A 26,596-nucleotide genomic window follows, 5' to 3' on the forward strand; every position below is an offset into this window, starting at 1 on the left:
TGAGCCACCTAGGCGTCCATTATTATTTTTTAAGTGAATGAATAAATATGTATTTGTAAAATTTCAGTTGTAATTTCTAATATGGTAAATATTGATTGATAAATAAGAACTCTTTAATAATTCAGAATTTAATAATTCTTTCTCAGTAATTCAGAGTTCAAGAGGGTTTCTGAGACTAAAAAATGTTGAGCTCTGCCAGCATTGAAAATATAACTCAATGAAGTAAAAGGAAAAAACTCTATGCAGATGCACAGAACTTTACTATTTAAGATGAAAAACTGAACATGCTTAAAATACTCCATGGAGGTTAGGCAAGACTATAGCATATCAGCAAAATAAAATATCAGATACTAAAAAAAAGATGTTTGGCACTTTAGTAAACAGATTATGAAACTTTAAAAAGGAAATGCACGACACAAAATATCAGAAACATTAAAAATATGCAAAGACACAGACTGGGACTGAAAATGAATTTTGAAAGACAAGAGCTTTAGATCTGAGGATTTATTTTTAGTGAAGCCAGATAAGCATAGGAAAAACTGGTTTTTCAAAACAGCGAGTAGGATCTGGGGCATACGGTCTGACTGAGGACAGATGGGGCAAAGGGAAATGGGTTAGAATTGTAAGACAACAACAACAAAAGTTAGGCTTAGATACACACACACACACACACACACACACACACACACAACCCTTCCCTTACAGATGGGCTGTTTTCAGTAACTCTTCCCTAGAGATGTCAGGGGTAGGACAGACCTACTTTCTGCTATTGAGTCTCCATCACAAGGGAATGTCCTCGCCACGTACATCCCTGGCCTAGAAGCAGCCAGCACCAAACTGGCAGACTCAGCATCCTTTGACAAGCGCTAGCTACACGTCCCCACACACTCAAATCTCCTTCCCTGCTAGGACAGACACCCTATTTTGGTTTGGTTTAGAAGTTTCCAGGGATGGGACAGACTTAGATGGGGGTGTGGAAGGCAAGCAGTGAGACACAGGACTGTGTCCTGTGGGAAGGGGGCAGAGGCTGCCATTTCCTGCTCAGAGCAGGAGCTGCGCTGTTCACTGATGGGCTAATTAACACCCCGCAGCAGCCAGATGGGAGGCTCCGGGGCTCTTTCAGGCCTTCCTGCCCTAAGGCCCCACCCCCAAATCCAGCATCTGAGGGAAAAACAAAAAGGTGAAAGTGTGAGTGCTGGTTGCCCGGCAACCTGGAGTCGACGGGGGCTCAACGAAGGAATCGGAGGAATCGGTGTCATTACAGACATCTGTGCTGATAGAGGAAGGGGGCTGGTGAGGAGCGGAGGCAGAGGGGGGTGCGTGGCCGGCAAAAAGCCTCCCTAAACACTCCACCTCCTCTCCAACCATCTCACCCAGTTCAGTGTGCTAGTCCTGGGAGACAGGTTTGCTTGAGAAAGACCTAATGGAGGGAGGGCAAGGCGATGGGTTTTCCTCCATACTCAGTGTGCGCGGGCTACACTGAATTTGTACAAACTGATTACGTGCACTGAAACCGAAGGGTGTAGTGGGGAAAGCAGAAGCAGAGTTAGACCCACCTCCAAGGCCTCTGCTCCTGCCTGCCATTTAATACTCTCTCCTTGACATGGGGGGTGGGTGGGGGGGGTGGAAAAAGTGGCAGGCGCTAAGAGTGGTATGCAGGAACAATGAGGGTCAGCCTTCTGCCCTGTCACCTCCACCCCCATCGCACCTGACTCTAATCACTTCCGAACCTTCCAGGGCTCTGCACAGGACAAGCCTTCATGCTGGAACACCTTCCTACCCTCCTCATTCTTTAGGAACCTGCCTTAGGGGAAGCCTTCCCTGAACACCAAGAGTGGTTCCGGCTCCTCTACCTATGTGCTCCCTAGCACCCTGTCCCTCCCTGTGATGACAGCAGGCGCAGATGGCATCACTGGTCTTCGCGAAGCACCTGGGGCTAGATCTAGAGCTTCCCACCTAGTGAGCTCAAGAAATACCGGAATTGAAGAACCTAAGTGGCCCCTCAGCATCTAAAGTTTTAAATACTTCTTAATTAAAAACATTTTTTAAAACATTTACTTATTTGAGACAGAGCATGAGCAGGGGAGGGGCAGAGAGAGGGAGACACAGAATCTGCAGCAAACTCTAGGCTCTGAGCTGTCAGCACAGAGTCCGACGCAGGGCTCGAACCCACGAACCATGAAATCACGACCTGAGCCAAAATCAGATGCTTAACTGACTGAGCCACCCAGGCACCCCTAAAGGTAAAAATTTTACAAGTTTCTTTTAAATGTTTAGTTTTTGAAAGAGACAGAAAGACAGACAGAACGTAAGCAGGGGAGGGGCAGAGAGATGGAGAATCTGAAGCCAGCTCCAGGCTCTGAGCTGTCAGCACAGAGCCCAACGCAGGGCTCGAACACGCGAGCTGCAAGATCATGACCTGAGCTAAAGTCAGATGCTTAACTGACGGAGCCACCTAGGCACGCTGTAAATTTTTAAATACTTTTTATCTTTAAATAATTAAAGAGTCACAGGAAGTTGGAAAAATAGTGTGGAGGAATCCCGGGTACCTTCACCCGGTTTTCTCCAAGTTATACCACCACAAAGCTCCCTCATGCTACCTCCCCTGCCTTTCTAGTCATACCCAACAGCCTGCCTCAGCCCCCATTCCTAATCTCTGGCAACCACTAATCTGTTTAGAATGTCTAGAATACTATCATTTCGAAAATGTTCTATAAACGGAATCATACAGTGTGTGACCTTTTGGAATTTTTTTTTTCACCCAGCACAATGACCCTGAGCTCCACTGTAAATATTATGTGCATCAACAGTTCGCTCCTTTATATTGCAGATAGTATTCCACGAGCAGTGCCACAGGGTGCTTAACCACTCACCAACTGAGGGACATTTGGGCTGTTTCTGTTTTGGGCTATTACAAACAAAGCTGCTATGAACATCTGCGTACAGGCTTTTGCGTGGGCGTAATTTTCGGTCCTCTAAGATAAACACCCAGGAATGCGATTCCTAGATCTTACTAGTGTTTGTTTAGTTCTTAAAGAAACGGCCAAACAATGTTCTTGAGTGGCCGTACCATTTTACATTCCCACCAGCAATGCAGAAGAGATTCAGTTTCTCTGCACCCTCTCCAGCATTTGGTATCACTGCTATTTCTAATTTTAGCTATTCTAGGTGTGAAGGATCATGTTGTTTAATTTGCATTTCCCTAGTGGCTAATGATGGCGAACACCTTTTCATGTGCTATCTGCCATCTATCTGTTTATCCTTCTCAGTGTGGTATGTTTTCATATCCTCGTCCCATTTTCTAATTGGACGGTTTTTTAACCTGTCGAGTCTTGAGTGTTCTGGATCCTTAGAGATAGGACTGCTCTGTCACATGTGTGGTTTGCAAACATTTTCCCCCAGCCTGTAGTTTACGTTCTCATTCTCTTAACAGGGTCTTTCCCAGAGCAAAAGTTTTTAATGTTGATGAAGTCCAATTTGTCAATTTCTTTCTGTTACAGACTATGCTTTTAGTGCCCTAAGAACTCTTCAACAAGCCCCAGATCCTAAAGATTTTCTCCTGTGCGTTCTTCTAAAAGTGTTGTAGTATTAAGCTTCACATTTAAATCTGTGATCCAATTGGAATTACCAGCTCACATTCATTCTGAGCCCTGAGCTGGTATCGTTGCTGAACACTATTATTAGGATTATGATTAAGTAGATTCTATAGGATTTTTCCATGTAGACTATTATGTCATCTGCAAATATAAACTGTTTTATTTCTTCCTGTCTTATCTGCATCCCTTTTAATTCTTAATGTGGTGGCAAAACTTTCAGTACTATGCTGAGTAAGAGTGGTGAGACAGGGTCTCTTTGCCTTGTTTCTAAGGGGGAAAGCACTTGGCAGCTAATTTTATTTTTTATTTTATATTTTATCTTATTTTATTTATTTATTCATTCATTCATTCGTTTTTGAGACAGAGAGAGAGCACAAGCAGGGGAGGAGCAGAGAGAGAGGGAGACACAGAATCCAAAGCAGGCTCCAGGTTCTGAGCTGTCAGCACAGAGCCCAACGCGGGGCTCCAACCCACAGACCATGAGATCATGACCTGAGCCAAAGTTGGACGCTTAAATGACGGAGCCACCCAAGCACCCCCATTAAATTTATTAAGTATTTTTTCTTTGGGGGGCTATTATAAATGGGATTTCCTTAATTTTCAGATTTTTCATTGCTAATATACAGAAATACAACTGATTTTGTTTTTTGACTATGTATCCTGTCACACTGCTGAACTTGCTTATTTTAAAAGTGTTTTTAGGGGCGCCTGGGTGGCGCAGTCGGTTAAGCGTCCGACTTCGGCCAGGTCACGATCTCACGGTCCATGAGTTCGAGCCCCGCGTCGGGCTCTGGGCTGATGGCTCGGAGCCTGGAGCCTGTTTCCGATTCTGTGTCTCCCTCTCTCTCTGCCCCTCCCCCCTTCATGCTCTGTCTCTCTCTGTCCCAAAAATAAATAAATAAACAAACAAACAAATAAATAAATAAATAAAAGTGTTTTTAGGGGTGCCTGGGTGGCTCAGACGGTTAAAGCATCCAACTCTTGATTTCAGCTCAGGTCACGATCTCACAGTCCTGAGAGTGAGCTCTGTGCTAGGCATGGAAACTGCTTAGGATTCTCTCTCCCTCTGCCCCTCCCCCACTCGCTTGTACACTTTCTCTCAAAAAAAAGTTTTTTAGACAATTCCTTAGAATTTTCTATATATGAGATCTCATGTCATTGGCAAACAAAGTTTGCTTCACCTCTTCCTTTTTAATCTAGATACTTTTTCTTTTTATCGAGTGACTGTCCTGGCTAGAATCTCAAATATGATGTTATATAAAAGTAACAAGGGTATAAAAGTAACAAGAGTAGACATTCTTGTCTTGTTCCTAATCTTAGGGGAAAAGCATACAATCTTTCTCCATTAAGTAATATGTTAGCCGTGGGCTTTTTGCAGATGCCATTTATTGAGTTAAGAAACTCCTTCAATTGCTCAATGCTTTTATCATGAAAGGCTGTTGGATTTTGTCAAATGCTTTTTTCTGTCTATTGAGATGAACATGTGGTTTTTAGCCTTTGTTCTATTAATATGGTATATTACACGAATTTATTTTCATATGTTAAATCAACCATTTCTGGGATAAATTTCATTTGGTCACGGTATATAATCCTCCTTTTATGTTGCTAGATTTGTTTTGCTAGTATTTTGTGGTGGATTTTAAAATCTATATTCAAAAGGGATACTGGTTTGTAGTTTTCTTGTGGTCTTTGGTTTTGGTATCAGGGCCTCACAGAATTAGTTTGTCTGAATCAAGATCCAAACAAGGTCCAACACTGTATTTAGTTGATATAACTCTTTTAGTAACAGCCTCACTCTCCCTTTTCCATGCTATTCATTTATTTGATAATTTTTTTATCCTGTAAAAAATTTTCATGTTCCAGTTTGGGCTGCAACACACATATCCTCATGTGTCTGGCCTGTTTAACTTGTTCTTCTATCCATCATGCTTCAATTAAACTGGGAGTTAGATCCGGGTACAGGCTGCGATGCACTTACTACCGCATCCCATTAGAAGACACTTCATGTCTGGCTATCCCACTTTTAGTGTTAAGACTCCTCTACGGGCTCAGGTGCCCCCAGCCTGATCTATTCATTGTAAAGTTCCCCATCAACCTTTTACTGAGGGTTTTAGCAAACATTGACCATTTGTGCCTACGTACATTATTTCAGGAGAAGTTGCAACATGGTGATTTTGGATTCCTTCAGTTCTTCCAAGGCTAGGAAATTGTATCTTCACAATTGTAAATTCGAGGTCTGACTCCCAGTTAGGGTGGGAGCCTCCAGGTGCTGTTGCGGAAGCCTTGGGAGAATTTCTGTTTGCCGTAGTGGTTGGAGGGGCCTTATGGTACTTAAGGCAGACTGCGCATTCTACATAATGAATTCTACATTGTAAGAATCACCTGCATCCCACACAACTTTTGAAAGTCTTGTTACAAATCACCGGAGTCTGAGACCATTTATATAGGAGACACTGTCCATCTACTATTCTGTTTGCCATTCTCCTAAGAGCTGTGCAGCATTTCAGAAAAATCATGTAACAGCAATAGTTTGTAATAGCAATACAGCAATACAGTCTGAGTTTTGCTACAACGCATCTGTATATGTCAGCTTCTGTTACTGTCAAATTCAAAATAACTCTACACACGAGTGCAAATGTCTGACTACATTTTCCACTGTAATGGTGTTCAGGCATCTACATGATCAAATATACATTACCTTATTATTAATTACTTTCTTTTTGCTTCTCATTTATATTACAGTTAGAACTTTATACTGATTCCTTTTGAAGTATGCATTCAGTTAGATTAGCTATGAATTTTTTTATTTTAGAATCTTTTTTTTAAGTTTATTTATTTTTGAAAGAGAGAGAGAGCGAGAGAGAGAGCGTGCACTCATGAGCAGGGAAGGGGCAGAGAGAGAGGGAGAGAGAACCCCAAGTAGGCTCTGCACTGCCAGCACAGAGCCCGATGCAGGGCTTGAACTCATGAACTAAGAGATCATGACCTGAACTGAAAGCAAGAGTCGGATGCTTAACCATGTGCCCCGAGAATCTTTTTTTTTTTTTTAATTTATTTGGAGAGAGAGGGGGGGAGAGAGAGAGAGAGAGAGAGAGAGAGAGCGAGCAGGGGAGTGGCAGAGAGGAGAAACAGAATCCCAAGCAGGCTCCACGATGTCAGGGCAGAGCTCAACATGGAGCTCAAACCCACAAACTGTGAGATCATGACCTGAGCCGAGAGTAAGAGTCAGATGCTTAACCAACTGAGCTGCCCAGGCGCCATTTTTACCTATGAATTTCAGTTCAAGAGAAGTAAAGGAGATTTCACAGAATATTTGTTTGAAATGGGCAGTGAGTCTGAGAGAGCTGAGAATTACTACCTACTTAAGTTGTAAAAATTCCTGCTCTCTCTGCCCTTGATTGTTGTCCAGGGCTTGTTCTGAAATCTTGTCACTGCTTTCTGGGAGCATCACAGACAGAGCACTGCACTGGGATGATATCTGAGCCGTAGCCCTGGCCCTGCCTCTTTATTAGTGGCTGGTGACCTTCGGCAGGCCATCTTATCTCTGTTCCTATCTATAAAATAAGGAGGTTAGATCAGACAAGCTGCCAAACCCTTCAACTACTTTTTATTATTCACCCTTCCCCAGGATTTCCGAAGAGTGCCTAAGGGATGTGCCAATTGTTACTTACCCTAACGATTCACTTTCCCAGTTTTTAATTAATGAAAGACATAGAACTGCAAAATAGGATAAAATATCAATGGCAGTTAACACTTACTGAGTGCTTACTACTGGCTCCACAGTGAGCTCCCCATCCCCCCATTACTACTACACTGTGGACTCTAAATTGGCAAGTGCTGTCTCAGCCAAGAGACTAAGGTCTCCCCTGGTTCCTGTCTCCTTCCTCAGAGCACAAGTCTCCTTTTTTTTTTTTTTTTTTAAGTTTATTTATTTTTGAGAGAGAAAGAGAGAGAGAGAGAGGTATCTTGAGGCAGACTGTGAGCAGGGGAGGGGCAGAGAGAGAGGGAGACACAGAATCCAAAGCAGGCTCCAGGCTTCGAGCTGTCAGCACAGAGCCTGACAAGGGGCCCAAACCCATGAACCGTGAGATCATGACCTGAGCTGAAGTTGGACACTTAACCGAGTCACCCAGGTGCCCAACAAGTCTGTCCTAAATGCTGCCACCCTAACCTGCTGAGATCTTGGATGTGACATGCTCATACCCCATGCCATTTTGGAAAACTTCTGAAGTTGTCAAAGAGGTTTAGGCAACTACAATGGATGAAATGAAACAAGCAAGACACTGGGCTTACATCCCCTCTGGGCAAGTACTTCTGCATCCCTACATTCCCTGAAACGCCTGGCCCAGGTCACTGCAGCCTGGAGAACCTGAGGAGTTAGGGTGACTAGGAGCAGTACAAGAAGTCACCGCTCCATTGACGTCTCCACTTTCTTTCTCCATCCACCAAGACTCTGACAATTTGTTGAAGATGCATGGAGGTCAGAGAGGGAGTCAGGTGGCAGGAGGGTTAATGGCCAGAGCCCTGCAGAAGCACGCGCTGCCCGATGGGGGCTCTGTACTTACCAGGGAGGCTGCCGGCTCGTGTGTGGGTGCTGTGGCTGAATCCGAAGGGGGTCCACCTCTCTGGCAGTGGCAGGGGGAAACTCCCGGTGGGGACTGCTCACACTAGCCTTGTCCCAGTGCTCATGGATAGGTGTGATGATCCCAGACACGATGCGAGACCGAAGTTCCTCGCTGTTCTTGTAGGTCCTGCAGGAAGGAGACGAGCTATCAGCTGCTTGCACCTGGCCGGCAACCCCACACACACTATTCTGGCAGCGGCGACGTCGGCGGCAATGGCGGCCCCGACGGCTCTTAGCTTTGCGCTTGGACTGTTTATAAGGGGGGGAACGGGCCGCCCGGCGGACCTGTGTGAGGGGGGCAACAGCCCGGTGTTGTTTCCGAGGTTTGGGCCTAAGCTTCTCAGGCATCTGAGTTGCCCCTCCTCGTTTACCACCCCATTAGAAAGGTGAGGGTGTAAGGGCGCAGGGCCTGGACTGGCTACTCCTCTTTACCTGCCCAACCCCACCCTCAGCCTCATTGTGTGTTCATCATGTGTCATGGGAAGGGTCACGGACGACCAAGCCTCCTCGGGGAGTATGAACCAGGCTCCTGGTCCAGGTAGGGAGGGCTCTGAGGGCTCAAGGTCCAGTCCTGTCATTAACTCAGGGGTTCTTGGAAGACTGCTCTGGGTCTCTTTTCTCTGCCTGTGATAGACAAGAATTGTAAGTTGTAGCTGAGGTGCTGAGGCAGACAGAGGTAGTGACGAGTGGGCAGTGCTCCAGAGTTTCTAAAAATTCGATGTCTTTTTTTTTTTTTTTTTTTTTAATTTTTTTTTTTCAACGTTTTTAATTTATTTTTGGGACAGAGAGAGACAGAGCATGAACGGGGGAGGGGCAGAGAGAGAGGGAGACACAGAATCGGAAACAGGCTCCAGGCTCTGAGCCATCAGCCCAGAGCCTGACGCGGGGCTCGAACTCACGGACCGCGAGATCGTGACCTGGCTGAAGTCAGACGCTTAACCGACTGCGCCACCCAGGCGCCCCAAAAAATTCGATGTCTTAAAATGAGCCATATCCTGGATCAAAAAACAAATCTTACAAACTTTAAAAAACTAAAGTCATAAAGAGTATGTTCTTTGACCATACAGATTCACACTAAACATCAAAACGGAAAGAAACCTGAAATACATGGAAATTAAGCAGTATGATTCTAGATAATCCACAGATCAAAGAGGAAGACATGAAAAAAAAAACTATAAAGCACTTAATAAAAATAAAAATACAACCTATTAGGGGCAGTTGGGTGGCTCAATTGGTTAAGTGTCCTACTCTTGATTTTGCTCTGGTCATGAACTCAGGGTTCGTGAGACCGAGCCCCTCACGTTGGGCTCCACACTGACAGCATAGAGGCTGCTAGGGATTTTCTCTCTTCCCCTCTCTCTCTGACCCTCTTCTGCTCACGTGTGTTCTTGCTCTCTCTCAAAATAAAAAAAATAAACTTAAAAAAAAAAAGGGGGGCGCCTGGATGGCTCAGTCGGTTAAGCATCCAACTTCGGCTCAGGTCACGAGCTCGCGGTTTGTGAATTTGAGCCCCAGCTTGGAGCCTGGAGCCTGCTTCAGATTCTGTGTCTCCCTCTCTCTCTGCCCCTCCCCTGCTTACGCTCTGTATGTGTGTGTGTGTGTTTATGTGTGTGTGTGTGTGTGTGTCTCTCTCTCTCTCAAAAAGTAAATAAACATTAACAAAAAATTAAAAAAAAAACTTCTTAGCACTAAAAACTTAACACTGGAAAAGAGGAAAGAAATCAATAATCAGAATTCTGACCTCAAGAACACAGAAAAAGGGCAAATTAAGCCTGAAGCAAGCCGAAGTAAGGAAGTAATAAAGAATAAAAATCAATGAAAGAGAAAACAGGAAAATGATAGAGAAAAATCAATAAAAAAACTAGTTCATCCAAAGAATGAATAAAATTGACAAACTTCTAGCAAAATTGGCAAACACAAAAAGAGAGAAGACACAAATCACCAATATCGAGAGCGACATGGGCTATTAAAACACATCTGTTGCCACTGAAAGGGTCATAAGAGAACTAAAAACAACTTACTTCGACAACTCAGAGCAGACCAAGTCTTCAAAAACCACAATCCAACCACTCCGCCAAAATAAAATAGATAATATAAATAGTTCTATTCTAGTAACAAAATTCATACTTAAGCACCCAAAACAAATCTCCAGACCCAGATGATTTCAGTGGAGAACGCCACCAAACGTTTAAAGAAGAATTAACACCAATTTACAGTTATTTCCAGAAACATAAGATGAAGAAATATTTCCCAACTCATTTTATGAGGCCAGTGTTGCCTCACGTCAAAACCAAAGAGAGTACAAAAAACAAAAACTACAGACCTGTGTTTCCCATGAACTGGGATGCACAAATGCTCAAGAAAACACTAACAAGTTGAATTACAAATATATAAAAAGAATCATATGCCAAGGATTTACTGTTGGTATGCAAGGATGGTTCAGTATTCACGAATCCCTACCATATCAGTAAGCTAAGACAAATCGCACGATCCTATCAATTGAAGCAGAAAATGCATCGGACAAAATCCAACATGTAAATCCACTCATGATAAAAACTTTCAACAAACTAGGAAAAGAGAGGAACTTCTTGAGCTTCATAAAAAATACCTACGGGGCGCCTGGGTGGCTCAGTCGGTTAAACATCCGACTTTGGCTCAGGTCTTCATGTCATGGTTCGTGAGTTTAAGCCCCACGCTGGGCACTGTGCTGACAGCTCCGAGCCGGGAGCCTGCATTGGTTTGTGTCTCCTTCTCTCTCTCTGCCCCCCCACCCTCACATTTTGTCTCTCTCTCTCTGCATCTTCCCTGCTCACGCTCTCTCTCTCAAAAATAAATAAACATTAAAAAAAATTTTTTTAAATACCTACGAAAACCTACAGTTAACAACATACTAGACTTGAGTTGATTGGAGGGTATTTCTGAAGCTAAGTGGGAGGGAGAGACTTAGGGAAGGAGGGAAGAAAAGCTACACTATGGCTTTCTATCCCCTTTTGGCTTACTGGAATGGGAATAGAGGTAAAAAAAAAAAAAGTCTTACAAATTAAGTTTCTCTTTTACTGGGAAGCCACTGAATAGGCAGATATGGATTCCATTCCTATATGGATATACACCTATAGGTATATATCCCTAGGCAGTATGTTCTCTGGACCTTAAATACTGAGTTTTGGGAGAAGGCTGGTCATATGAGTGGAGTAATAATGACGTAACAACTAATATTTACCGATCATTTACTATGTGGCAGGTACTGTTCTAAGTCCTTTACATACATTAACTACATGAGTTTTCAGAAGTATTTATTACAGATCTAGTAAATAAAGGTAGAATTAAAAATAATAACAATAATGAAAGACTGAACACTTTGCCTCCGAGACTGGGAATATGGCAAGGATGTTCTCTCTCACCACTCTTAAATAACATATTGCAATAAGGCAATAAATAAATAAGAAAAAGGAAAGAAAAAGCACAGAATAAAGCAAAGAATAAAACTGCCCCTATTTGCACATGACATGATAGTCTATCTTGACGTTACCAAGAAATCCTCAAAAAAACTCCAAGAACACTGAGTTCACCGAGGTGACTGCATATAAATGATCTACAAAAATAAACTGCATTTCTATACACCAATAATAAATATTTGAAAATCAAACTAAGAGCAGAACGCCATTTACAATCACTCCTCTCCTGCAGAGAAGAAATAGCAAAAGCATGTTTAATAAGATCTGCTGAAAATTACAAAATGATGATGAAAGAAATCAAGTAGGACCTGATAAATGGAGATACACCATGTTCATGGTAAAAATGTCGATTTTCCTCATTATAGGTTTAATGCCACCCCTATCAAAATCCCAGCAAGGTTTCTATAGACATAAACAAGCTTATTCTAAAGTCTGTACAGAAAGGCGCAGACCCCAGAATAGCTAAGACTATCTTGACAAGAAAAAGTCGGTGACAGAAATCATTTCCACTCAATGTTAAGGTCTACTATGTAGCTACATTAAACCAAACTGTTTGATACTGGCAGAGGGACACACACAAAGATCAATGGGAAAAAATAGAAAACCCCCAAATAGACCCACATAAACAGAGACGATCGCTTCTCGAAAAAGCTGTAAAAGCAAATCCAGTGAAGGAAGAACAAATGGTGCTGGAGTAACTGGACACCCACAGGCAAGACAATGAGCCCCTGTCTGAACTTCATACCTGATACAGAAATTAACTTAAAACCGATCGCAGACTTAATTCTAAAACACGAAACTATAAAATGTTTAGAAAAAAACATAGGAGGGATGCCTGGGTGGCTCAGTCGGTTGAGCGTCCGACTTCGGCTCAGGTCATGATCTCATGGTTCGTGAGTTCGAGGCCCACGTCAGGCTCTGTGCTGACAGCTCAGAGCCTGGAGCCTGCTTCGGATTCTGTGTCTCCCTCTCTCTCTCTGCTTCTCCCTGACTCACGATCTGCCTCCCTCTGTCTCTCAAAAAATAAATAAATAAATAAAACATGAAAAAAAAATTAAAAAACCAATAAAAGATGTTGCTTGTTATAAAATCATTAAAAAAAAAACACAGAAAATCTTGGGGAGCTAGAGGTAGTTTGCAAAGTGTTCTTGACACCAAAAGCATAACCCATAAAATTGATAAAATAAATATTAGCAAAATTAAAAAGGTCCGCTTTGTGAAAGGCCCTATTAAGAGAATGAAGAAACAAACTACAGGCTGGTAGAAAACATTTATAAGCTACCATCTCGGAAAGGACTTGCATCTAAAAAATATAAAAACTCTCAAATGAGCAACAGTTAAAAAAAAATCAAAACAAAAAAACCCACCCAACCAACCCAAACAAAATGGGCAAAAGACACGAACAGACATTTTGCCAAAGAAGACACACGGACGGCAGATACACACGGAAAGACGCTCATTGTTAACCATTAGGTTAATATAAAGTAAAACCATGATGAGATATCACTACGTGTCAGAATAACTAAAATGAAAGAGTGACCACACCAGATGCTGGTGAAGGTGCGGGGAAACCATGTTACTCACACACCGGCAGTGGACACATAAAATGGTACAGACACCGTAGAAAATCATTTGGCAGTTTCTTAAAAAACTAAACATGCAACTACTATCGTGCTCTTGAGCATTTATCACAGAGAAGGGAGAATCACGTCCACACAGAAGCCTGCACGGGAACATCCTGAGTACCTTCATTTGTAACGGTGCAACAATGGGAACAATGAGATATCCTTCAAGGAGTGAATAGTTACACAAACTGTTGCACGCCCATGCGGCGAAGTGCCACTCAGCTTTACACAGGAACACACTATCAATGCATGCAACAACTCAGAGGGATGACAAGAGCACTACGCTGAGAACAGCCAATCCCATAAGCTTGCATACTGTATGATTCCATGTATAGGACATTTTTGAAAATGAGAAAATTTTAGAAACAGAGAATAAATGGCGGTTGCCAGGGAGTTAGGGATGGGGAGGGAGTGGGGTGGCCACATAAGGGCATCAAAAGGGATCATTACGGTGATAGAAAGGCTTTGTATCATTATATCAATGTCAACATCCTGGCTGTAGTATCCAGTAAGGTTTTGTACAATGTTATCACTGAGGTAAAACGTATAAAGGATACGAAAAAATGTCTGTATTATTTCTTACAAGAAGACTATAATTATCTCAAAATAAAAGGTTTAATATTTATAACCATAAGAAGAACAGAGAATATTAAACTAGACCAGCAATTTCGAGTTTTCTCTTGCACAGAAGGGGGCCCAAGGAGAACAAGAGAGAAAGCCAAGTGGATGGGACCCAGGGATCTTCATTTCCTGCCCCTACCCTTTCCATCGGAGCAATTTTACTTTAACTAGTTTAATATGTCAATCCTAAAGAACACTGTGCTTGAAAAAGAGTTCCGTGGTTCAAAAGTCTAACACCTACAAGGCCTTGGGAGATCTATGGGCCTGTGGTCTCTACATCCCTATAAAGATCAGGGTTTTGCTCAGAACCTAGAATTATGGGGACCTTGCTGCTTCCCTGAGCAAGCTGGGTGGAAGGGATAAATCTAAGTCCCCTTTCCTTTCAATCAGATGAGGTTGTGTGTGATACGGCCGGCCGGAAGGCCTACGATCTCCCTCTGGAGGGTGTGTGTTTACCTATAGAGCTCAGGTCTGATTTAAAAACTGCCAAGTACTGAAGAAGTTCTGCACAATTTCTAAGCCTCAGTAGCACTGCCATTTTGGTAGCAGCAAAAGACAGCCTGTGGCCTGTCATCCTGAAGGACTGGAAAGAGAAGAGGCTTGGCAGTAAGGAACAGGTTCGGACCCCTTAGCAAATCCGAGATTGCTCACCAAGGGGCACAAGTCCCCACCCAGAGTGGACAAGACATGCCATGAAGACCGAAAGAGGAGGGCCCGGTGGGGGAAGGTGACTAGAAGCAGGCACTTCAGTGTCGCCGGCAATAAGACAGAGCAGAGAGGGAGAGAGCCTTATGATTAAGAGGCAGATCCACACGCCAGCTCACAGAGCCTCAGTTTCCATGGAGATGATTCCCGGTGATCAGATTTTTCCCCTTTGCATGTCTAAGAGCTGCTGCCCCCAGCACCGAACACTCTGTGCCGACATCTTGTTTTGTTCTCACAACGCCGCGAGGTAGTACCGTTGGTCCCTCATTTCACAGTAAACAAAAAACAAAATACTCCCCCAACACAAAGCCCCAACACCAAAAACGTATTCACAAAAAAGAAATGAAGACACGGTCACTTTTTCTCTCAGCACCGCTCAGGGCTAAAAGCTGCAATGAGCATGAGCAGCCTCGTACGGTACCTGGGTACTTCCACCTTCTCCCACAATAGAATTCCAGAACGAAGAATCAAGAGAAAGACTCCCAGTCCTTCCCTTACCCACTTTAGGAGCGTGGGAGTCACGGAGCGGGCAGCGCCCACAACAGCAGCTCTGGGCTGGCTTCGCCTCTCTCTTCCATGCCACAGTCCACTATACGCGAAACAGACCCGGGCCCTGCCCTCAAGGGGATCACAGCCGGTGGGGGAGAGCGACCCTGATCATAGAACACCCACTTAGTAAATGCTGAAAAGGGTGTTTCGAAAGCTCAAACGTGGTGGGGAGCAGGAGAGGTTTCTCTGAAGAACTCTTCAATGGGAACTGAAGGGAGAACAGGAGTTGGCTGCATGGGGAGCTGGGGAGAGTATTCTAGGCACAGGGAAGAGCTCTGCAGAAGGGAGAGGAAGCAGGGCACGGAGGCCGAGACACAGGAACTAGGGGCGAAGTGGTCCAGGACGGGGTTATGCTTTAGGCCTCCTCAAGGCATTTGTTCTTTATTCTAAGAGCAACCGACATTCGCTGAAGGGTTTCAGGTATCTTTCAGATTAACAAGAATTTTTAACTGCGAGAAAATACATACAAAATTTACCCTCGTAACCATCTTTAAGCATACAGTTCAGTGGTGTATTCACGTTACTGTGCCATCGCCTCCACTGTCCGTCTTCAGAAATCTTGCAAAACTGAAACTCTGTCCCCATTAAACAGTAACTCCCCATTCTCCACGTTCCTAGCCCCTGGCAGCCACGATTTGACTTTCTGTCTCTATGAATTTGACTACTATAGGCACCTCATCTAAGCGGAATCATACTAAGTGTCTGTCTGCTTGTGGGTGGCTTATTTTGCTCCGCGTAAGGCCCTCGAGGTTATTCCACGTTGCAGCATGTGTCAGCTTCTCCTTCCTTCTTAAAGCTGAACAAATGTAGTCACCGACCACATTGTATGTATACACTACATTCTGTTTATCCACGCATCTGTTCTAGGTATTCACGGATACCTACATGGCTTCCAACTTCTGCTGGTATGATAAATGCTTCTATGAACATGTGTGTACAAATATCTATTCTGGACCCTGCTTTCAATGTTACTGGTTATACCCAGAAGTAGAATTGCTGGACCCCATGGTAACTTAATTTTGTGAGGAACCACAACACTGTTTTCCATAGTGGCTGCACCATTCTATGTTTCCACCAATGGTGCACAAGCATTCCAACTGCTCCACATCCTGGCCAACACTTGTTTTCTATTGTTTTTTTTGTTTTGTTTTGTTTTGTTTTTTGGTTTTTTTTTGACAGTAGCCATCCTAACATGAGTGAAATGGTACCACTGAAGGATTTCAAGCAAGCGTTTTAGCCACAATCTTATTATCTGTTTTAAAAGGCTGGTCCGACTACTGGGTGGGAAATCGACTGAAGGGTGGTAAGCAGGAACAGAAGTAGGCATCTCCTCACGTAAAGGCCACATGGAAAGGGAAAGAGACAATGATGGAGGCAGGTGATTTGGAAGTCTGAGAGAGTGGAGGGGGTTAGATATAATAAAATACAACACAGGAGTGCCTGGGTGGCTTGGTTAAGCGTCCGACTTCGGCTCAGGTCATGATCTCACAGTTCGTGACAGCTCGTGTTGGGCTCTGTGCTGACAGTTCAGGGCCTGGAGCCTGCTTCTGATTCTGTGTCTCCCTCTGTCTCTCTGCCCCTCCCCCGGTCAGAGTGTGTGTGTGTGTGTGTGTGTGTGTGTGTGTGTGTGTGTCTCAAAAATAAATAAACACTAAAAAAAAACCACAACAGGGTTTCTAGGCAGTTCTGGTGACTGAATTTACGGTGATGCCGGGCTTCCTCTAATCAAGGAGGCTGATGAGGATGGCAACAAAGTCCCTAAAATAGAATAAAGTGGAAATAATTGGGCCTGACTATGTAACAGACAATGTCATTACACTTATGGAGAAAGCAGCATTAATCTAAGTACATTTTGAACACAATACTCTGACTATAACATCCTCAGTGGGACACAGTTGAAGGACAAAAGAATTGGAAAGAAATTATACTTGGAACTTTACTGGGTTGATTTGTTCTTCGTTGGCACTGACGTCGCAGTTCAGAAACTGTGTGTACTTCAGGATCAAACAAATGAGTAGATATGCTGATGCTGTGGGAAATCAGGGTCCACGCCACAGAAGGAGATACAAATACGGAATAAGAGAGTTAAGAATCCCTTGGTGTTAGATTAAAAATGAAAGCATCAGTTTAAAATTTAAGAAAAGACTTTAAGGAAAAAGCTTTCAAGCTCTATTCATCTACAGGGCCTGGAAGCAATAGTATCCTTGTATTAATGAGCACATTCAGGGCCCAGATTTTGGTTGTTAAATATGATTCCCCACTAACAGAAATCATGGCTCCCTAGAAAACCGGCTGATTACAAGGCAGGGGCAAGGAAATTACAAGGGAAGGCGGGAATATTTTATTGTGCCAGAAAGTGTGAAACGCTCTAAGAATGATGGGGACATGTCAAAAGAACAAAGAGGCAGCTTGAAAGGGTTCCCACTGGCCAACTCTGGAACAACTGAAGCATCCAAAGCATGATAGAAATGGACCATAACTTAGAATAAAAAAGAATCCATTGTCTACACTGGTATTTAAAAGAAATAAAAATAAAGGGGACAGGGAGAATAGAAAACTCTTTTTTATACAAAATGCTGATAAATGTAGTTAGAATGATTAGAGTAGAAAATTACTGCCTTACAAACATCACTGTAGTAACTGACTCAGGCGAGAATCATCCACAGATGCCAAAACTACCGGGTAAAAGACTGTTAGGAGGCAGAACAGTATGGTCTGCTAGCATAATCCCGCAGATCGCTTATGAAACACAAAGGAAAACAGATGCCTTCACTATAGAAAGAGCTGGCAGACACTGTCCTAACCAAGTCATCAAAATGAACCAAGTCAACAAGACAGACGTCTATGCCTGATGCAAACACCCTGAGAGCACAGCCTCACCTATGTGGTGCTCTTGTCAAAAATGTTCAACCGGAATCAAATGAGGAGGAAATAACCTAATAAACCTGATCACGAGGAAACAATCTGAACCTCCTACACAACAACTGACCTCAAGTCTTTTTCAAAAATACCAAAACCATGGAAAATAAACATGTAGGAAACTGTTCTGGATTAAAAGTAATTAAAGAGCCAGGAAAATAAATGCAATATGTGATGTTTGGTTGGGTAAGAAAAAACCCCAAAGAGCCAAAAGACTAGTTAAAAAGGATACCGCCAGGATGACCGCAGAAATATCAACAGACTGTGTATTAAAGGACAGTCATATATCTACGTTTCATTTCCTGAGCATGATAACTGTGTTAAGGTTATATAGGAGGTGCCCTTGATGAATACGGAGATACTGCTTGAGCTTAGGGGTGAAGGTTCACAAAGTGTGGAAATAATTCTCAGGTGGTTCAAGGACAGAACAGCACACAGCAAAACTAAGCAAATGTGGCGACACGTTAAAAACTGGTCAACAGAGATGACAGGTATACGAGCGTTCACTGTAATATTTTTACAAACCATCCTTTCTGTGGGGTAGCAAATTTCAAAATAAAACGTTAGGAGAATGAGAAAATAAGCCAGACCGGGAGAAGATATTTGCAAAACTCACATATGATAAAAGACTGTACCCCAAATATACAAAGCACTCCTACAACTCAACAGTAAGAGAACAGACCAATGAAAAAATGGGCCAAAGACCCAAACGAACACCTCACCAAAGATGATGTGCAGATGGCAAGAAAGCATATGGAAAGATGCTCGGCATCATGTGTCACTTGGGAACTATAAATTACAACAAGGTACCACCATACACTTATCAGAATGCCCAAATCTGCAAAACCGACACCACCAAACGCTTACAAGGCTGTGGAGCAACAGGGATTCTCATACGTTGCTGGTGGGAATGCGAAATGGTACTGCCACCATGGAAGACAGCACGGCAGTTTCTTAGAGAAGCAAACATACTCCAACATTCCCCGTAGTGAACCACAGGTCAACTATGGAGTCCGGGTGAGGATGATGTGTATTGATGGAGGTTCTTCCACTATAACAAATGGAGCACTTTGGTGCAGGACGCTGACGGTGAAGGAGGCCGTGTGGGGGTGGTTGGAGGGGGAGGTGTTCATGGCAACTCTTTGCGCTCGTTCACTGTGAGCCTAAAACTGCGCTAAAAAATAAAGTCCATTCAAAAGAAAACAAAGTTGGAAGCGGAGATCCAATTAGGTACACCTTTTCTCCAGGAGCCTCTTCTGACTGACCCCACCGCTGCCCTGTGGCCACTGTAGCACTTGTGGATGCTTGATTACATCACTTTACTTCACGTGGCACTTCCCATGTGAATCTTCTCTTAAAATAAATTAAAAACAGAAAAGAGAACTGAGAAGTGACTGTGCCCAGGAGACAAAGACCATTCTATTAACCTTTCTTGACTCTCTCGACTTCTCTGCCCTATTCCATTGTTTCTCTCCTCTTTTTCTCAGGGAAAAGCCATCACTTAGAAGTACCTGTGGAAGTCACCCAGGTGTTCTGAATCGACATAATCATCCAAGTTCAGTGTCAAATCTGATACCTGCTGTGAGCCACATTCCTAGAAAAATGAAAAGAGAAAACGAAAGACTGGGGAGATTTCTGGGCTAATGGGTGGGTGGGTGGGTGGTTGGGTGGGTGGAGAACAACAATTAAATACTCAGTTTAAGGAAATATACATGAGCAAAGAAACATATGAGGAATGTCTGTAATACGAGAAATACCTCCAATGCAGAGGGGGCTTCTCTGATTTAGGAATATTGCCTTTCTAGGCAGAGCCCAATAAACCTACTTCCCAGGCTCTTTTGTAGCTTGGGCACAGGCATGTAATTGAGGTGCCAAATGGATGCACGTCTCTGACTTGGAGGCAGCAACATGGAAAAGCCAGGGGCAGACATCTTGCTAAAGAGGGGAGGCACAGAGACACCAGTGGCTCACGAGAAGGTGCCGAGGGCCTGTAGCATCAGCCGGCACCTAATGCCTGGGGCGGCAGCAGCAGCAGTGGTTTCTACGGCCTGGTTTTGAGGGACTGTCTTGAAAGCCCAGCCTTGAACCTGTTTCTCTAGCCTTTCCAATAATTCAGTGAGCTATTTCACCTCTTGTAATAAACCCAATCTGTTTAAACTAACCTAAGGCAATTTTGTTATTTTTTACTAAGAACTCTGTCTGATACAAGATCTAAATGTTCATCAAAACAGAAAGGGATAAATACGTTATGGTTATTAGAGACTACCTCGTAGTTAAAACAAATAAAGTATATCTTTACATGGGAACGTATGTAGACTGCATGGTACTTTTCTATGAGCACGCAGAGACAACCAGGACAAACTTAACAAGAGTTCGCTGCCCCTGTGGTGCACAGTCCAGTGGCAGAATACAAACACTAAATACCTAATTACAAACTGTGGTAGGTACCAGGCAAGGAAATAAAATGATGAAGTAGAGAGGCATAATTTAGATTTTTCTGGCAGGTGAGAGTAGGTAGTCAGGACTGCACTTTTTGAGGAAGTGAAAAACGGGAGGGAGTTAGCGGGGGCTAAAGGCAGAGAGGAGGGTGCGGGTGAGGTGGCCCACAGTGGAGGGGAAGTTTTTTCCATCCCTGGAAATAAGAAACGTAAGGGCTCCAGGATAGCAGAGAGCTAGGCTTAGCCAAAGAAAAGTAGTCCTCTGGGCCTACAATAAGCATTTTTCCTCCTCTGTTGTCAGTGAAAGGATTGATCCTAATTTACATAATCATTCCCCAGTGATGGAAAAGTCCCTCCCTTGATAAAACCGGAAGGTGAATATCTTTGAACACAAAGCTTTTTTATATTGAGGATTCTTGCCTCGCCTCAGTTCCAAAAGTAGGATCCCTTGGATAAAGGCCTCACAAACATTTAAGGCCTTTGATCTGTACTGTTAAATGAGCTACACAAAGGTGATCACAACGTGTGCTCCCATCAGCAGATACCAACATGTCCCCGAGACTCACCAGCACATTGATGATCACGCTGTTCTCCACGGTGACAGCCTTCACAAGGAGCTTTCTGGACCCATCCTTAGACTCATACCGGAGGACATACAGGTCTTTATTGCTGTTCCATTCGGCTGGGAGCAGTTCTGATTTCTTATCATTGGGACCCGGCTGAGAAGACACCAGGGTTGAGAGGAGGAAGATGACGACCTCAGAGCACAGAGCGAGGAAGGACTTCACAGATAATCTAATCCCACTGCCTCATTTCACAGATTAAGGACATGGAGGTCAACAGAAACAAAAGGCCCAAGTCAGAGGTCTGGGATCTATCTCTGGACTCCTGCTCTAGAGCTTTCTGCCTTGTAGCTGCCTGCCTTTGTGACACAGTACTGGAACCTGTCCAGAATCCGTAGCCTCGGGTTTACTAATAATGTCCTTTCCACCTCCCTCCCCAAGATTCAGGCCAATCTCCTGAAGGGATACTACGAAATTCTAAGGCAGCAGTTTTCAAAGCTCAGAACCTGGACCATCTGTAACAGGAGCACCAAAACGTTACCTAAAAATAAAGATTCTAGTGCACTCTCGTCCAGGCTACTGTGGTGGTCGTTTGATACTGTTGAGATTCATCTGTGTCAGAGTGTTTAACCACATACGATCCATTATACAGCACCCCGCTGCCGTGAAGTTCACAGCTACATACAGTGTGGCGCTGCATGAACACGCCGCAAGGTACGCATTGGGTGGGGATGCATATTTGGACTGTGTACAGGTTGGCTGTTATAAATGAGGCCGCTATGAACATCTGTGTACACACGTCCTAGCACGCACGTAGCGAACTTCCATAGAGTGCGTACGAGGAAAGAACTTCTAATTCATGACATAAAGTCAAACTGTTTTCCAAAGAGGTACTGATTTACACTTCCACCAACAACATAGGAGTTCTTGTATTCCACGTGGTCAGCAACCCCGTCACTGTCCAATTTAAAAATTTTTGCCAAGCTGGTGTGTGTAAAAATGCATCACTGTGAGTTGTGATGTCTTCTTTTTCTATTTAAATAACTCTAGGACTTTCCTTTTACACATTAAAGTTTGAGAAGCAGTTTCTACACTATTTTTTTAAAGATCAAGTTTTTCTTTTTTTTCAAGTTTATTTATTTTTGAGACAAAGACAGCACAAGCAGGGGAGGGGCAGACAGAGAGAGGGGGACAGAGAACCCCCAGCAGGCCCCACGCTGTCAGCACAGAGCCCAACATGGGGCTCGAGCTTATGAGTTGTGAGATCTTGACCTGAGCTGAAATCATGAGTTGGGTGCCTAACCTACTGAACCACCCAGGTGTCCCCAAGCTTTCTTTTTTCTTAAGTTTATTTCGAGAGAAAGAGAGTGCTCACTCATATGCACATGGTGAGCAGCGGGAAGGGGCTGAGAGACAGAGAATCCCAAGCAGGCTCCATACTGTCAGTGCAGAGCCTGACCCGGGGCTCAATCTCAGAAACCGTGAAATCAGGACCTGAGCCAAAATCAAAAGCCAGACACTTAACCAAACTGAGCCACTCAGGCACCCCTAAACTATTTCTACAGTAATAGAGTGATTTACAGGTGGGGAAAGATTTCTTGAGATCCATAAATGAGAAAAGGTACTGTCTTTGAGACTGTTCCAAATTTAAAGCTTCTGCTCAACAACAGGCACTGCAACACTAACAGGCAGCCACTCTGCCATGGCTACAAGTGAAAAAGGATTAATAACTAGCACGTTAAGGGAATGCCTGGAAAATGAACAATAAAAATTAGGAACCCACTTGAAAACTTGACAAAAGATATGAACAAGCAAAAGATAACGGCAGATAACAGTACATAAAGGGCTGTTAAAAACTTGACTAGCATCCAGAGAAGGACAGGTGGAAATAATGAGATTCCAGGTTACAACTATCAGACGGGTATTATCCATTTTTCTATTTTTTTTTTTTTTTTTTGCCAGGTGTTCATGTGGGTGTGGGGAGAATGTGAACCTTCAGACACCACTGGTGGCCCTTTACATTCCTACAACCCCTCTGGAAAGCAATCTGGCAGTATTTGGTGCGATTAGGTAAGCGGACACCCTATGACCCCAAACCTCTCTTCCTGGAAGAAACCCTGTGCACAAAAGCACAGGGGTCATGACAAGGGATCTTCGTCACAACCTTGTCATGAGCACCAAAGTGGAGGTGAAATGAAAAGATATGCTCACAGTGGAATACTATATAGGAGTTACAAGAAACAGACTAGATCAAATTGTAGCATCATACAGATATTGATCAAAAATACAACTTAAACTTTTCTTAAAAATTAAGAAAAAATGTGATTTACAGCTAGGTATCACTCATGTAAAAAATTTTTAAAACACACAAAAACACTCTATATACTTTTTTCACGGATACCTATTTATGTGGCTAAACACAAGCAAGTGGACTGACTGGGAAGCTCTGTACTCAGGAGAGTATGTTGGGAGAAGCTGGACCAAAGATGAAAAACAACAGCAAAACACAAAAATGGGCACCGCAGCCCTTACACACACCAAGGACGATGGGAGGTCAAAGGCCGAGAATTGTGGGCCTCTCCTCTTTGGTCACCCTTAGTGCTCAGGAATCCAAAGGGGGAAGTGGTCCCCAATACAATTTAAGATGTTGCAACTGGCATGGTTTAAAAGCTGGCTGGATGACAAGGAAACTCACAGGCCTGAAGCAAAGAAACGAGAGTGACAAAAACCGCAAGTGAAACCAATCAAAACAGTCCACTAAGTGATGAAGAGAAACAATCCCCCACATCCAACCGGGTAGATTTCCTGTTAATAGGTCTAGTGCCGTGGATTTAAGGTTTACTTTGGAAGCCAAGAATTTGACAACATGCCTCGTTTTTGTTCTGTCAGAGGCCTCTGAATTTATGTTTATATCCACCACATACGGCGTTTAACACACCAGAATTCTTCCTCGGAGTATAGATAATTCATGAGGCTCACTCTCCTATGTCTCTCACTGCTGGGGAACTGATGGTACCAGCCCAAGGGCTGCCCTGATAATGGGAAAAACAGGTGGGACCAAGAGGGACTGGCCCTGGTGATAATCAGGCCAAACACGGCATTCAACTGTCTTCTAGGCACTGACATCAGTATCAGGCCCCCCAGAAAGCTGCAGCTGGAAAGTAGCCAAAGTATATGGTTATACAGTTTAACACCCTCAGGTGAAAAATTCAAGGGCTGAGAGGGGCTGGGAAGGGCCCAAGGTCACGGTAAGTCAGGTGCACAGCTGGGTTTGGGCTTCAGTGCTCCTGGTTGCTTGGTCTATGGCTGGGGATTTTTCCCAGCCAGGTCCACCAGACTGGCCCCTAGAAAGTAAAGATAGTTGTCCACTTAGGCAAAATCCTAAGCATTCTTCAGTGACCATGAGTTCATCCCAGGGTCTCTGGGGTAAAATCCACCCAAAGAAACCCAAACATCATCTTGGGCATTTTCTCTCTTTTGTCAAGATCTTTAGATTCCTCCAACAGGAAACAAGATTCTCTGACTTCTACCTATGGCCATCTCTAACCCCTTGCTACCTGACCCACCTGACACCTCTGTAAAGCTCTTAGGAGGAGCGGCACTCACTTCGAGGAAGTGCTCCAAATTCAAACAGTCAATTTTTATTGAAGCCAATGGCCTCACTGCTCCTCTAACCAAGTTTTACATATGCAATTTCCCTGAACAAGAGGAGATAAAACCAAAGAGAAAAGCAACAACTTTGTATTTAACTGTCAATATGCTATATGATCAGGCACATACTTCTGGGACCTTCCTCTCTCTTATCACCCTTAGAAGGGTGGGGAGCAGGAGGTGGCTGGAGAGGCAACATGAACATCCTCCAGGCACGGCAAACACTGTTGGTCTCAGCTGAGTCTGCTGGTTTCAAGGCTGACAAACCCTCTTTTAAATAAACTGATAGGAAAGATGCCTCTCTACAGGCCTTCTGCTCCAGGGGACGCTGACTCAGCAGCGGTTAGAGAAGGGGAAGTGCAATGTGAGCTTTAGCATTACTTGTGAGAAAGGGCACAGAAGCAAACACACCAGTGTGCAATACAAACACCCATCCCCAGAGGGCACGCACGACTTAGCACTGGGGCGGGGGACACATGGACAGTGGGCAGTGCCTCTCACAACCTTCATCCCCACCCTCCCTGGCCTTCCGTAAGACATCTGGGGCTGGCAGCTTTTTCTGGCCTGTATGAACTCAACACGTGGCACCATGAACACTGGAATTAGATGGACTTTTAGGAATCAGTGAAGGACCTTTTCTGTTCTTTAAACCAGTATTAGAATGAGATCGCATTCTTTCTGCACAGTTCACCTGAAAATTTGGCAAGGGGAGGATGCCGAAGGAGGCAATGACCTATAGGAACTGATGTCCCTAAGCTGTCAAAGCAACTCAGAGCTGTGGACGGGTGTGTGAAGGGACGATGCTGGGAGCAGATCTGCTGTGTTGATACGTCCCTGTGAAATGGGGAGAAGGAAGTCGCACAGGACCTCTGTAACAAGTTCCTGTTCTGGGGGGACAGATTCTGACTGTCAGCCCAGAAATAGCTAGCTGGGAGGTAAACCAGGTGAGGTCCATGAGGAGGGGCAGAGAGTAGGGCAGAAGTGTTAGAGCTGAAGGACAGGGCAAGGGGTCAGGGAAACAGAAGGCCCCAAGGACACAGAAACAGAGGAGCCCCAAAGACAGGACCAGACCAAATAAGTGTTCCTCCCCCTCTGCTCTCCAATCCCACTGCATTCGGCACCATCCTATACAGCAGCTGCCTGGACTTCCCAGGCCACGCTGAGGTGACATGACTGGGCACGTGGAAGAGCCATTCAAGATCAGAAAGGTGACGTGAGGCAAGTGAGGCAACAGCTTCTCTTGGGGCCGCTATGCACCAGAAGGGGGGAGACTGACACTTCGGGGCGCCATCTCTACCCGGTCCCAAGGCCTGAATGCTGAAAGGCAAGGGAAGTGAAGTGCAAGATGGACTGAAAGGCCCAAAACTGAGCTATCTGGGAGGAAAACATGGTTTCTGCTTCCAAGTGTGTGTGTGTGTGTGTGTGTGTGTGTGTGTGTGTGTGTGTGTATGTGAGGCTGCCCCTTCTTTTCCAGCCGTATCTCCAGTCCTAGATGCCACATGAGGGACGAAGTATGTGTGAGCCTGGAAGGGGCAGGGATGGAGCTGCTAAGTGTGTATCTGGGGACCCCGTGGGATACTTGAAGTCTAGGAGGATAAGAAAAGCCAGACATCCATGACAGTTCTTGTACTTCTAATCTGACTCCCGGTGTGGGTGTGAAGTGTGAGATGGGGCAGCGGTCTGGCTCACTCCTCAGGACGGTGGAATGGGGCAGCAGGGAGTGGAAGGGAGTGCCTGCCTCTCGGTGCTCAGGATGTGCAAACTGCATTTAAGGAGGGATCCCTGAAGCTCTGTGTCAGGACAGGAAAACCCGAGATACTAAGTGTATACCTGAGACACTCAGGATTAGG

The 26,596-nt window shown here is 44.2% G+C and overlaps 1 protein-coding gene across 3 annotated transcripts in view; it reads right to left on the reverse strand.

Moving 5' to 3' along the window:
* Positions 1 to 26,596, reverse strand: part of PSMF1 (proteasome inhibitor subunit 1) — a 47,478-nt gene that overhangs the window by 15,118 nt on the left and 5,764 nt on the right. For all 3 annotated transcript variants that reach the window (XM_058685156.1, XM_058685157.1, XM_058685155.1), the window contains 3 exons: positions 21,099 to 21,251; positions 19,606 to 19,688; positions 8,162 to 8,347 (listed from right to left, as the gene is read on the reverse strand). In XM_058685156.1, coding sequence (XP_058541139.1) covers positions 8,162 to 8,347; positions 19,606 to 19,688; positions 21,099 to 21,251 — 422 coding nt within the window. The remainder of the gene's footprint in view (positions 1 to 8,161; positions 8,348 to 19,605; positions 19,689 to 21,098; positions 21,252 to 26,596) is intronic.

This window comes from Neofelis nebulosa, chromosome 9 (genome assembly GCF_028018385.1).
Source record: "Neofelis nebulosa isolate mNeoNeb1 chromosome 9, mNeoNeb1.pri, whole genome shotgun sequence".
Taxonomy (NCBI): Eukaryota; Metazoa; Chordata; class Mammalia; order Carnivora; family Felidae; genus Neofelis; species Neofelis nebulosa.